Source organism: Rhinatrema bivittatum, chromosome 15 (assembly GCF_901001135.1).
Source record: "Rhinatrema bivittatum chromosome 15, aRhiBiv1.1, whole genome shotgun sequence".
NCBI lineage: Eukaryota > Metazoa > Chordata > Amphibia > Gymnophiona > Rhinatrematidae > Rhinatrema > Rhinatrema bivittatum.
This window is the reverse complement of record NC_042629.1, coordinates 57,168,570-57,182,077: the sequence shown is the minus strand read 5'-3', so window position 1 is coordinate 57,182,077 and position 13,508 is coordinate 57,168,570. Positions and strand designations below refer to the sequence as shown.

At 47.5% G+C, this 13,508-nt stretch overlaps 1 protein-coding gene across 1 annotated transcript in view; it reads left to right on the top strand.

Annotated features, from left to right (window-relative positions):
- Nucleotides 1–13,110, top strand: part of FAM131C (family with sequence similarity 131 member C) — a 35,342-nt gene extending 22,232 nt beyond the window's left edge. The window contains exons 4-6 of the mRNA XM_029578733.1: nt 8,788–8,970; nt 11,707–11,817; nt 12,200–13,110. Of these exons, the coding sequence (XP_029434593.1) occupies nt 8,788–8,970; nt 11,707–11,817; nt 12,200–12,522 (617 nt within the window). The 3' untranslated portion in view covers nt 12,523–13,110. The remainder of the gene's footprint in view (nt 1–8,787; nt 8,971–11,706; nt 11,818–12,199) is intronic.
- Nucleotides 13,111–13,508: the final 398 nt, after the last annotated feature.

Sequence of the window (13,508 nt, the reverse complement as noted above, 5' to 3'; positions counted from 1 at the left end):
AATGCACAGATTATGATTTTTTATTTTTTTTTTGTACCTCCTGATGCAGTAACCTAATGCTCAGGCTAATGTAGCGGGAGTTAAAAAAAAAAAAAAAAGGCGCAGACTGCGAAATGTGCTTTTGGCACAGGCTGAATACACGTTTTAAAGCTGCATGCCGTTAGAGCAGGGGGGGAGCAGGGGGGAGCAGGCAGGAGAAAGCTCTGGCCCACCTGATGGTTGGTCGGAAAGGGAGGAAGAAAAAAAACCCACAGAATTTGGCGGTGGCAGCAGGTCCCTGAGAGAACAATCAGTCCGATGCAATACGGGCACGTAGAAAACGGGCGCTCAGCGCGTACCCAGCCCATCTCTCCTGGGCATGCAATCCAATGAGGGGAGGCGCTACGGAAAATCGTGCGGCTCTAGCTCCTTCTCGGGTGTCAGGCACCCAGGAGAGGTGGCTGTCAGTGCAGGCTAGGAAAACGGATGCTCAGTACGAGCGTCTGTTTCCTTCTGCTACATAGAAACATAGAAATGACGGCAGAAGAAGACCAAATGGCCCATCCAGTCTGCCCAGCAAGTTTCACAATTTTTTTTTTCCTCACTCTCTCATACTTATCTGTTATTCTTGGCCTTTAGTAACCTTTTGGTTCTATTTCCCTTCCACCCCTGCTGTTAATGTAACCTTTTGGCTCTATTTCCCTTCCATCCCTGCCATTAATGTAGAGAGCAGTGCTGGAACTGCTTCTAAGTGAAGTAACTAGTTTAATTGGTTAAGGGTAGTAACCGCCGCAATAAGCAAGCTACTCCCATGCTTATTTTTTTACCCAGCCTGTGCCATTCAGTCCTTGTTGGTTGTTATCTGAATATATATCCACTTTTCTTCATTTCCCCTGCCGTTGGAGCAGAGGGCTACTCTGGATATGTATTGAAATTGAAGTATCAGGCTTAATTAATTCGGGGTAGTAACCGCCGTAGCGAGAAAGTTATTCCCACGCTTATTTGTTTACCCAGCCTGTGGAATTCAGTCCTTGTTGGTTGTTGTCGGAATATATATCCACTTTTCTTCATTCCCCCTGCCATTGAAGCAGAGAGCAACACTGGATGTGCATTGAAAGTGAAGCATCAGGTTTGTTTGGATTAGGGTAGTAACCGCCGTAACAAGCAAGCTACTCCCCGCTTTTTTGTGAATGGAAATCCTTTTTTCACATTTCTTCTTGCCATTGAAGCATAGAGCACTGTCGGAGTCGCATTAACCGTATGTATGTTTATTGAATACGGGTATTATCACCAGGTAGTAGCAGTCTTCCCTGCAAGCCTCCCTCTCTTCCTTCACATTCTCTAGACTTTATGGATCCATAGTGTTTATGCCACGCCCTTTTTAAGTCCTTCACACTTTTGGTCACGACTTCCTCCGGAAGGGCGTTCCAGGCATCCACCACCCTCTCCGTGAAGAAATACTTCCTGACATTGGTTCTGAGTCTTCTCCTTGGAGCTTCAAATTGTGACCCCTGGTTCTGCTGATTTTTTTTCTGACAGAAAAGGTTTGTCGTTGTCTTTGGATCATTAAAACCTTTCAAGTATCTGAAAGTCTGTATCATATCACCTCTGCTCCTCCTTTCCTCCAGGGTGTACATATTTAGATTCTTCAATCTCTCCTCATAAGTCATTTGATGAAGACCCTCCACCTTTTTGGTCGCCCTTCTCTGGACCGCCTCCATCCTGTCTCTGTCCCTTCGGAGATACGGTCTCCAGAACTGAACACAGTACTCCAGGTGAGGCCTCACCAAGGCCCTATACAAGGGGATCATCACTTCCCTTTTCTTACTCGATATTCCTCTCTCTATGCAGCCCAGCATTCTTCTGGCTTTAGCTATCGCCTTGTCACATTGTTTCACAGCCTGGACTGTATATATTGGGTGCCCAGAAATGTATTTATTTTTTTACCCTAGTTTGCTTTCTGTGGTTCCTCCTACTTAGTATTCCGATGATACTAAGAAGAATTGCAGAAAGCAAGATTTTTGGGGTTTGTTTTTTTTTTCCAATGAGCCCTTGAGCGCGGCAGACCTTTACGCCGGCCCTTGGCTGGCATAAAAATTTGCCGCCTTGCAATGGGCACATTGGCTGCACGGGACATTTTTTGAATTGCGGGGATTAGCTAATAGCTGTTAGCTTTGTGATGGTTTGGATACACATTTTGGATGTACTAATTCCCTTATTGCATCAGAGGTTATGGACGCACGTCCAGTCGTGCTGTGTTGCATCGGCCTGTTAGAAAGGGGAAAAAGAAAATCACGAGGCTGCCGGAGTCGGGCGATTATGGCACTGTGTGGGGGCTGGTGATGGGAAGGCTGCTGCGAGGCAAAAGCACAAAAACCTCCTAAAACACAGCAATAGGAGGCCCGCTGTGTGCTCCAAGGCCCTCCCCTCTTCCCACTTCTGCCACACCTACTGGTAACTTTACTCCCAGCTCTGAGGAGGAGTAAAGTTTCCAGCATTAAGAAAATGCAATACTTAATGTCCTCGTTAGCGTGGGACTTTCAGGCGAGGGCGCTGAGCCGTCTGCACGTTTCCTGCATGCCATACTCCTTGCTGCACTGGCAGGAAGTCTCGCGCGCACAAAAGAGCAGGTAAAACCGCAAGCGCTTTTCTGCATCAGCCTAATAGGTTGCCTCCGCTCCCTGTCAGCCAGCTTTTTGAAAGGGAGATCTCCACAGAGAGTTTCTCTTTAAATATGGGCTTGCATCCCGTGGGCTATTTAATCATTGCTTCCCCCCCCCCCATAATGAACACAGAGCTGGAGATTAGTAAGGACAGCCTGGTTGGACCTGGGTTTTCAAGTTCTCTCCCAGACTGTTCTGGGGCTTGTAATCTTGCTAAGTCAGTGCAAACCAGTTCTGTAAATCATAAAGCTGCCAGGGCAAGGACACCACCATGCAGCCCACAAGTGCTGCAGACTGGACACCCACCCTATGTAAACTAACCTTCAGGTAAAGCTGTCTCATGAATATTCATTGAGGGCATCCTAAAAGCCAGAATGGCTTATATTAGAGCATTAACAGCCCAATGTTTGCTATCCCACCCCTACTCTCACAAGTTTTACAACCTGATTGGTTCAAATCAGGTCACGTGACACGAGCTGGCACATGATTTTCAGTGAGAGAATTGCCCACGCAGTGTCCCATGGAACCGCTGGTACCTGGCTCTGGAGCAGAATTTTGTGTTCCTAAGTAACAGAATTTTCCTCAGCTGTCGCACCCTTCCAGCTGTATGTGACAAGGAGATAGTGACTACTGTTTTGGTTTTTTTTTGTTCATTTTCTAATAGCAGGGATCATCTTGTAGAAGGGAAGATGATAATCACTGGTCAGCCCTTCCCTCAAAACCTTGCAAAAATTCGGAGCCTCACTCTAGACACCGAATCCCTCTCTAGTAAGGGTGTGACTCAATTTAATAAAATTCAAACCCAAATCTAGACATTTCTTTTGCTGCCACAAAGTGTGGCTCGTCTCTCTGCTCTCTCTCTTATGTATCTATACATTTTATATTCTGCATAATCAGTATGAACAATAAAAACAGCGTGGCAACAATGCATTCATAATTAAAATACACAGAAGAAGACAAAAGGTAGACACCATCACCTCGTTTTGCCTTGTTCTGTGTATTTTAATTATGAATGCGTTGTTGCCACCCTGTTTTAATTCTAGCCCTGTACTGCTGCAGCTACAAATGGCCACTTGGCATGGCGAACAGAGGGAAAACTATGCACGTGAGCTGCTGCCAGTTGGACCCCCGCTGAGGTGTATGCCAGCTAAGTTTGTCATTGCCTCTCACACAGTCAACGTCAACAGTCAACAACTTGAACTTAACTCTCTGTCAGCTACTGGTAACCAAAGCAAGAAGGGACGCGTTTCTGTCCTTTCTAGATTTACCACAAACCAGTCTGCCTGCACTATTTTGTATCAATTGAAGTTTCCAAGTGGTAACCCCCAAAACAATACATTACAGTAATCTAAAACTCTCAGAACAAAGGCCAAATTTACCATTTTCAGTCATTGAAGTCCAAAAAAGGCCCCTGTTGATTGAATGTTCATTGTGGATATCCCGAAACCTCGCCTGGACAGGCTCGTGTACCACTGATTATTGGGGGTTTGCCCTGCCACCTAGCACCACTGGGAATACAGAAACAACATGGCCATGGACAAAGCTGGATGATAGAACTTATACTGCAGTGTATCCACGTGTATTTTCTCCTTAGCCACACGGGCGTGAGTTTGCTGGAAAGGGGTTTCCTTTTGAGAGTCTCATAGCGCAGGCTAAGAGAGGATTTGCCCTCCACTCAAAGACAGAAATAGTCACAGGCCCATTTCTCTTGCAGCATCAAACTGCCAGACCTGTATCCCCTGGGCTGTCTTGCCTCACCCTCTGTTCCGCTCAGACAGCTGGCTAAGCCAAGCCAGAAGCTGCAGAAATCATCAATATACCCAATTAACCCCTTCCCTCTGCCAATGACAGAAAGACTGAGTGATTCCATAAGGCACTGGTCGGGAGCTAGAAAACCCCAAATTACCTTTAATGATTGCGTCGTCATCTTTTCGGTAGATGCAGCCATTGAAGGGCTGATGACAATGCCAGAAAAGGTTAGAGATCAAGGGGGCAATTCTGAAAACTCTGCAGACAGGTGCAGAGTGTGCGGGGGGACGGGCAGGCACTTTTCCCTTCCATGGGAATTTGCACCGATTCTCAAAAGCTTTGAAAAGTACCCGCAGAGATTTGCGCCAGCGTTTTCTGGCAAAAAAAAAAAAAAGCAAACAAACACGTGCCCAGTTATCAAAATACAAAAGCAGGCATGCCGTTGCATTCCCTACACCTGGAACGGCGCGGCCCCTTTGAAAGGGCAAAAGCACACGTAATGTGGCAAGCAGTGTGTACTGATGCCCGGGCAAATGGCTTTTGAATACTGTCCTCCCAATATCCCAAACCTTGCATTTCATGCTTTTTCGGGGTTGATCTGAGCTCTTAAAATGTTTCTGTTGCACAGCCGTACCCCATGCTGCACGTGTATCCATACACAAATGCATACGCCCACACGTGGACACAAAGTACACGGTGTTTTCAGAGGAATGAAGCTTTTATTTTTAATGCCTCCCACTCCTCGGCCCGGGAGCTCCCAGCAGCACCAGCCAACGTACGTGTGTCTGCTTAATTAACCGTGGGAAGCGAGCCTGGGCAGCACGCGTCTGTTTCCACGGCAACGGCACCGGCACCGCAGCAGCCCCTGCCTAAGCAGTCGGCGCAGCTTCCCCTCCTGCGTTTATAGGAAATCAAAGATTAATTACAGAGGATCTGCGACTGCACAGCGGCACCCCGGGTTTGGGGGGGGGGGGGGGGGAGGAACCCGGAGGCACCTTCCCAGGCGGCGAGGAGCGTGGGAGGGAGGAGAATAAAATGATTTGCCTTCGTAGAGCAATTTACGGCAAATAAGCTCCTGGTGTGCGTTAGCCTCCATGAAATCTTAAGCCTGCTGTTGCTGACGGAGAGAAGGCTTAACTCCTCTCTTCCTGGGGACGATCTGAGAAATCAGTATTAGGGCTCTCATCTGTATAGCCCATAGCAGATTTCCTTCTGCTGCTGATTGATATATTGGCGGCATCAGACACCCTGGATCCTGGGATACCTCTGACAAGTCTGCCTGAAATGGGGATTTCAGGTAAAACCCTTTTCCTGGTTTCACTTTTATTTCTCAGGCTGTTCACGGCAGGTGCATTAAAACTCTCAAACCTCCTTTTTGGGGGGTCTGCTCTCCATGGGGGGGGGGGTATTGCAAGGTTCTTCTCTTTCCGCCTTTCTGTTTAATTTTCTGGCTGTAAGTTGTTGGCTGGTCTCTGTCTGCCTTATTGCATCGATGCTGGTATTCGAGTTTTCTTATTCCCATTACATCTGATGGCAACAATACCATATGAGGGCACGGGGTATAAATAATTGTGAAGGAATGAATGAATAAAGGGCTGATTACCTTGTCTAGCAAGGACCATTCAAGCAATGGTCAACTAAGAACAAAATTGCCTTAAACATGGGAAGGTTGATATTCAAAAGCCATTTAGATAGATCACTGAAAAGTTATCAGTCTAAATGGCTGACCAGCATAAGTCAGGGGTGGGCAGGAGGCATTTCTGGGAGGAGTGGAGCTAGCCACTTTGCTTCATTTGGGTAACTCTGGTTATGCCGCTGCCCTGTACTAAAGCTTGCTGCATAAAACGCAGGCGATCTGCACGGCCAGAAGTCTCACAACTGATGTTGTAGCAAAGTATCTTGGTTCTTGCCCTGACTGTTTTTTTGTCCTTGGAGTCCAGGCTAAATCACCAGATTCTCCCCACACTTATTCCAGAAAGAGTCACACAGGGCATAACTATTAATTTAAAGAAGTTAACTCTGAGACCAGAAGCTGTTTACAAGAATCAAAAGTGGGCTCTTTAGGTTACCTAAATAAACTAAACTCTAGTCTGCAACCAGCAAAAGAAAATGATGTTCATCTCCTAATCTCTCCTAGGCCTCTGAGGCTTTCACCAAAGAGACCAATGGATCTGCAGGGCCTTAGAGACACAGAGGATAATTCCTGACAGGTACCATGAAGTTACAAATCAAAAAGGAAGACAAACAGCAACCTCTGATCCACACTGCCACAATGGGAGCAGTGCACAAAACTTTAACTTGTATCAAAAAGGTTCTCCCATGGCCGAGCCTAACCAAGCTGGACCACAGCAGCCTTTCCCTTCTCCTACCCTTGTATATTAAGAGAGCTGGTTCATGTGTCTCTTTGTTTTCTGTCTCCTTTTCTTTTAAAATGGGAAAGAGAGATTAATGGGGCTTTCACTGCTTCTGTAGCGGGGGTGCCACGCATTAGTTTTGTTAATGTAGGAGTTCCTTGGGCTTGGAAAAAGTTGGGAAGCACTGCTCTGAAGGTTTTTAGGTGTTCTTTAAATAAGAACTGCGGAAATGCCTTATGCACCGGACAGTGTCAGTCTGGGTACTTTCTTTCTGCGTGTGTGGACACTTATTTGTAACATACTAAATGATGGCCAATAAAGACTAAAAAAACGCCTATCTAGTCTGCCCAGCAGTGATTTTATGCGTGTCTTCCCAAAGTATGTCAAATTCCCCCATGGAACCCAACCCCCAATCCCGTCGTTTCCCCTGTAGGGCTGCGACGGCTGCTATGTGCAGGTTACCCCAACCCTTCCAGGCTTCCTGGCTGCAGAAAATTTACCTGTGTAACCAACAATCCTGCAAGTAAGTTTCCAAAGCCAGCAAATGAGTGCACAGATGAAAAATTACATAGTACAACAGCAGCTGGTATGAATATATTATATTGTAGATGTTTATATTATATATATGTGTGTGTGTATATACACATGCACGTATATACCCAGAGCCACTAAAAGCCCCATTCTTTTCCCTACAAACAATTCCTCCAAAACACATTCCTCTTACACACAAACCTCAAAATAACCCCCCCCCCCCCCACAATCTCCCCATATGCCCATGCTATCCAGTCCCCCAAAGACATTTCTCTCAGATGCCCAAAATCCTCCACCATACACATCACTCACTCCCCCCACACACATCAAATCCATCACACACACAGAGAAACACACTGTTTCTAGCGCTGTCACCACCCCTCAGTAGCCGTTGTTTGGACTTCCAGTGATGACATCAAAAAGCAGACAGGAACTATTTATTGCGAGCTTTCATCAAAAGTGACAGGGGCAACTTTTGATGATATTGTAGGGGGGTGTGGTTTGGTTGGGCTTCCAGTTATCTTGTCAAAAAGCGATCAGCGGCCATTAATTGTGGTGTCCTTAAAAGCAACAGGGCCATTTTTGATGACATCATTAAGATGGGTGGGGACGTAGGTTGGGCTACATCCATTCACTTCTATGGGAGGGGGCCAGGTGTGAGCAGAGTTATGGCTGGGAATGGGCATGGCCTAAACTGGAAGTGAGCTCTGATTGGCGGATGTCCTCCTTATCTCTATCTGCACTTTTGGATTCCTTTTGATTTCACAAGTTGGAGTAAAATCGAGCCTGAAATCGCTGAACAATATGCATGCTGTTAAACTCTTTTATTCCTCATGCAAGACGTGTCCATCCACGCCATCGTAGTGCTTCCATGTATTAGTGGGAAGGAGAACAGTCTGATAATCAGAACCGCATAGCTTCCAGCAAGGAACATGGTCTCTGGAAGTGCTGGCCATGTCTCATCTTGTTACTGAAATAGATTGGACTGGGATTATAACTTTTACTGGTCAGGGAATGGGAAGGCCTACTCCAAGTGCTGCTCTGTCCTCCCCTACTCTCAGTCACAGCTGGGTAAACTGAAGCACCTGAAGGTAAGGATCGCTTACCTAAAGCAACTTGAGATGAAACTAGGAATCCTACTCCTCTGCTCTAGTGCTTCATCCTTTGATTCCCCGTTCCGTTCTTCCTCTTGGAAGGTCACCAGATGACTCCCAGTCCAGCAGGGACAAAGCTGCCCCATTTCTGATTGCCGAAGATGTGCTCTGCTCCTCATCGTTCTTTCCATTTGTACGCTAGCAGTCGTAATCCCATGGTTTTAAGTCTACCAGAACCACAAAGTCCTCCCTGCTACAGGATAAAACCAGAACTTGACCCCACCTGTTCCTACTCACCCGGATCCGTGGGTGATCACACTAACCTCCTCCTCTTTGCTTGCTATTGGGAAACAAGCCTGTGTTCAGGAAGACAGTTGTCCTTATCTGAAGCCCGTTTGCTTTGCCTTTTTCCCACAGGTTTAGTGCAGACCATCAAGGATCACATCACCAAGCCCACGGCCATGGCTCGTGGCCGGGTCGCCCACCTGATTGAGTGGAAGGGGTGGAGCGCGAAGCAGTCCGGCTGGGAGGCCTCGCTCCGAGATGAAGAGCATTACTCCTACCTCACCGATGAGCTGAAGGAGGCGCGCTTTGCTGCAGGTACCAGACAGGAGCGTCCCGGGGGGGGTGGGTGGGGGGAGGGAATACCAGAGGCAGCAACTGTGGCACAACGGGGACGGAGCAAAGAAAGGCGTAAAGGAGAAACTGATCCCTGAGGTGTAATGTGGAAGAATAAAAGGGGAAGTGAGGGTTAAGCTAGGAAGAAGGCAATGCCTGTGTCAGCACAGTAGGAAGGGAGCACTTAATGGGCCTTGTTCATCTGCTGTGATGTTTGAGTCAGGTCACAAGGGCATAGAATGGTAGTGAATGGCTGAGCCAAGTTGGGGACTGGATGGTTAACTGAAGAGTTCTCCCTTTCTGTGCATGATGGACAAGGCCTAGTGGAGCTGAGACGTCTGCAGGTGCAGATTTAGGGTGAGCACCTGGCTACTGGGGCCACATGCAGGTGAGTTACTACATATTTTTCAACTCCTGTTTCTCTAAGCATGCTGGGAATTTCTTAATATAATAAAACACATTGATCCACCCATCCTGATTCACCTGTTCTTATCATCTGGAAACAGGTGGTTACCCTAGGCACGTTTGTGGCCTCAAACTTTGCTCCAAGGCCAAAATAAATGCCATTGGATTTATGAACTAAACACTCAACTCTACTTTTCCAGTGCCATAAATCCCTGATAGACACCTTACTCATGATCTTCCTCCAGCTTGGGGTTTCTTTTTTGTTGGTAAGGATAGTGTAATGCTTTGCACTCTAAATGACTGTCATGAAGAGCCTGTGACCTGCCAGCAGGCAGGAAGTACGGTAACTTAGTGAATGGTGGAAGGTAGAGCAGGGCCGGTGCAAGGGGATTGGGCATCCTAGGCACCTTCAGCCTTGTGCCGGTCGCAACCCCGACTCCAGGGGCAGGGACCACATGCCGCCACTCCCCCACCCTCCCAACCTCCCCCCTCCATCCCAAAAAAAAAAACCTTACAAAACACCTGGTCCAGCAGGGAGCCCGGGAGCGATCTGCTGCTCCCCGATCGTTGGCTGCCACTCATCAAAATGGCGCCGGTGGCCTTCAGCCCCTACCATGTGACAGGGGCTACCAGTGCCCCTGTCACATGGTAGGGATTTGCCGAGTCATGAGCTGGAAAGAGGGTAGGCGTAGCTCCCAGAGGACCTCTGGTGGTTGGGAGGCTGCATGACAAGCAGAATCACAACAGAAATGTATGATTTGTTTTTCAATGTATTGTCGCTTGGGTAACATGTTTGATCAAACAGGTTTAGGTTAAGTTTTAATAAATGAAATGAAAAGATCAGGAGAAGGTTGGTTTACCTAGAGAGGAAAGCAGGGTAAGAAGGAGAAGCAGGCCTGGATTTGGGTATAGGCAACTGCCTAGGGTGCCAAACTTTGAAGGCGCCAAATATGCAGGCCAAAGAGGATCCTGCTTCTCCCTCAATGGGGCTCTGCAAAGTGCTCTGCTGATGGGCGCCAAAATCTTTCATCTGGCCCTGGGGCGAAGAGGGCAGGAGAATGTTGGTTATTGAGGGAAGCAGTAAGAAGGAGGAACAGGGCAATGTTGATTGTCCATATGTTCCATCTGATGTAACTTCCAGAACATGTTCAGCTGAATGTCCTCAGAATATCCAAACTAGGCACAAAGAAAAGGAATAAAATGTCTGATGGGATGGATGACCAAGATTCCAAAGTGGGCATTATACCCGTATTAATGTTTCACAGGGCTTGCCCTATAGAAGGCACGGGGCCATCTTCACATGCAGCAAAATAGGGGAAAACGGTCTATACCTCTGCATTGGGATTCTGCAGTGTGGGATAGCGAAAGCAGCAAGACCCAAGGGATCACTCGCACCATTTCTCAGTCAAAGTCTCCCTGCAAGGGAGGGTGATCCCCAAACAAAAATCAGTTTTGCAGAGTTCAGAAATCAAGTAAAACAGCATAAGACGTAGAAAATAGTCACAAAGAAGAGCAACACAGTCCTTTTAGCAACTTGAGTAACTTGGCAGCGAAGTTTGAATCATCTCTGTATGGCCACTGGCCTCTCTCTCCTCTAGAAACCTCCTCTTCCACTTGCAAATGTAGAAAACCTGCTGGGGTAGCAGATTCCTGGACCAGCCTCCTCTGCCTCCTGACTGGGATAGGTACTGACTGCAGCTGGCTCCCTCCCGGGACACAACCCCGCCGGAAGAGAGAGTAACTTACTCTTCCAACGGGAAAGGAATCCCTGGAATTCCACCTCGCCCTGGCTCCTCTAGACGATAACCCCCGCCAGCGACCCCATGCAGCCACCTTTATAAATTTTGACAAATGACACCCCCCCCCCCCCCCCCGTGTAGGGGATGGACCCTAACCATCGCTCACAAAATAACCGCAGCCCCATGGAAGCTTCCATTGCTGTGATTCCGCGGGGTGAAGCCTCGTAGGCTTTACATACCTATTAAATTAATATAGCTTGAGGGTAATCTAAAACTCTCCCCTCCGGTTGGTTAAACAGTAGACAGTGTTATCCCTACAGCTTGGGGGTCAAAGGTCAGAGAGGCTTCCCCATGATGAACCTCTAATAACCCTGCGGGGGATCAGCTGCCTCAGCCCACACAGGAGCTGCTGCGGCAATAACAAAAAACAAAACAAAACCAACAGGAGATGTGTTAAACTCCCGGCTTGGCCACCCTAGAATAGACTGCTTGTTAGTAATTGCCTTTTTTTCTTTCTTTTCACCGAGTATTGTCAGATTCTCGGTCAGTCTTTGTGCTTTGTGATGTTGTGCAGGGGTAGCAGAACAGTTCGCCATTACTGAAGCCACACTAAGTGCTTGGTCCTCGCTGGATGATGAAGAAATGCATTATGGGAATGGCTCCCAGGATGTCATACAGCTTCAAGGTAGAGAATCTCTCTTTCTCTCTCTCTCTCTGTATCTTGGAGTCCTGCATGTACGTTAGTGCGCTTATGGCTACATTTTCAAACACCGGTGCACGTAAAAACAAAGAGATTTCGCACGTGGCTAGGCTGCACGCGCGCCGCGGGATTTTTAAAGGGTCCCGGCCACGCGCGTATCTCCTCGTACACGCCGAAGACCGGCTGGAAGTAGTAGGGGTAGGGGTAGGGGGGCAGCCATTGGGCCCTGTCCTGGGAAAGCACGTGCCAGCAGCCGGCCGGCGAGCAGGGCTTTCTGCTGCTCAGGTGACTTCCTTTCTGCTCAAGGAAAATGTAATGGAGTAGAACCATTTCCTCCTTTTGTTGAAACCTCTCATTTTTCTTCTAGACCTGGAAAACATGTATCTTCAGGGAAGGCTGCTGAGTGGACCCTATGGACTGGAAGGCAGCCTTCAGACCTATTGCTGTTCTTCTGCAACTTCACCAATCCTCTCACAGCTGCACCTGAGGGGTGAGGACTGGAGCTTAGGTGAGGCGCGTCCTGTCGAGCCAACCTGCAATTCCTCCCTGACAGGTAGCTCCGAGAAGCAGAATCCATCCCTGGTGGGGAATGGAGAGGTCCCGGTCAGCCACCAGAAGCATCGCATGGACAGCTTCTTCCATTACGTGGACAGCAGTTCCCTCTCGGAGGATGAGGTGTTCTATAACTAGGTTCATCCCTCTTGTATCAATATGGCGGGAAGACATAGGGCAAGGATGCAAAACAATGATTCTAGTATCCACTCAGCCAGCCATCTTTAGATACAGAGACAGCCTACATTGGTAACGGATCTACATAAGGCAAGAGGGCAGCTGAATGCCGAGTCCTGTCCACATCCACAGAGACTGGGGACTGTGTTGTAGTCTTTGTGAGGGGAAGGAAGGATGCACTGTGTTGTTTTTCTCTTGTCTTCATTTCTTGCTGTTGTAATACTACCGCAGCTGCTGAGGGAGCAGCCCGAACACCTTGGCAGAAGAATAAAAGCCCTTGTTATGTGAAGAAAGCGATGGTGTCCATATGCATCCCACGCCTAAGGTGTCCCTTCAGTGGAGCACGGCGACATTCAAAGTAGGGTATTCAGGAAATGCACATCACCTTCCCCCTTCCCCATCCCCTGGCATAATCACCTAATTCTCCCTCTGCCTCCTTACCCCTCCATCCCAAAGAGTGGGATTTTTCTGGTGGTGATTGTGTGGTATAAATATGAAAAGATTTGAGTATTGTATTGCTTTGCAATTGAAAAGAGCCACACAAAATGATATTTAGCTTTCTTTGATTTCATTTAAATTGTAATTCTTTAATCCCACATGAAAAATTTGTAGATCCCTTTTCTCTGTCCTCCCCTTCCCATAGCTTCATCCTAGATCCTTGCCTGATAGATTTTACATGAAAAAAAAAGGGCATTCATTAGACGTAAAAATATTACAGTATGTATATTGTATTTACATGCTCTGCTGTGGTGCCAACCAGAAAACCCTGCAAAAGAAAAAAGTCACTTGGAACCCTTAGGGTATTAGAACTATTGTAATGGTGTCCGGTGTGGGCCCTGGTCCTAAAAAAGCCATGTGAAAACTGAATTACAATTACAATATAGTAAACCTCCTATACCAAAACAGCACTAACTGTCAGCACTCAAACAGTAACACCCTACCTATGA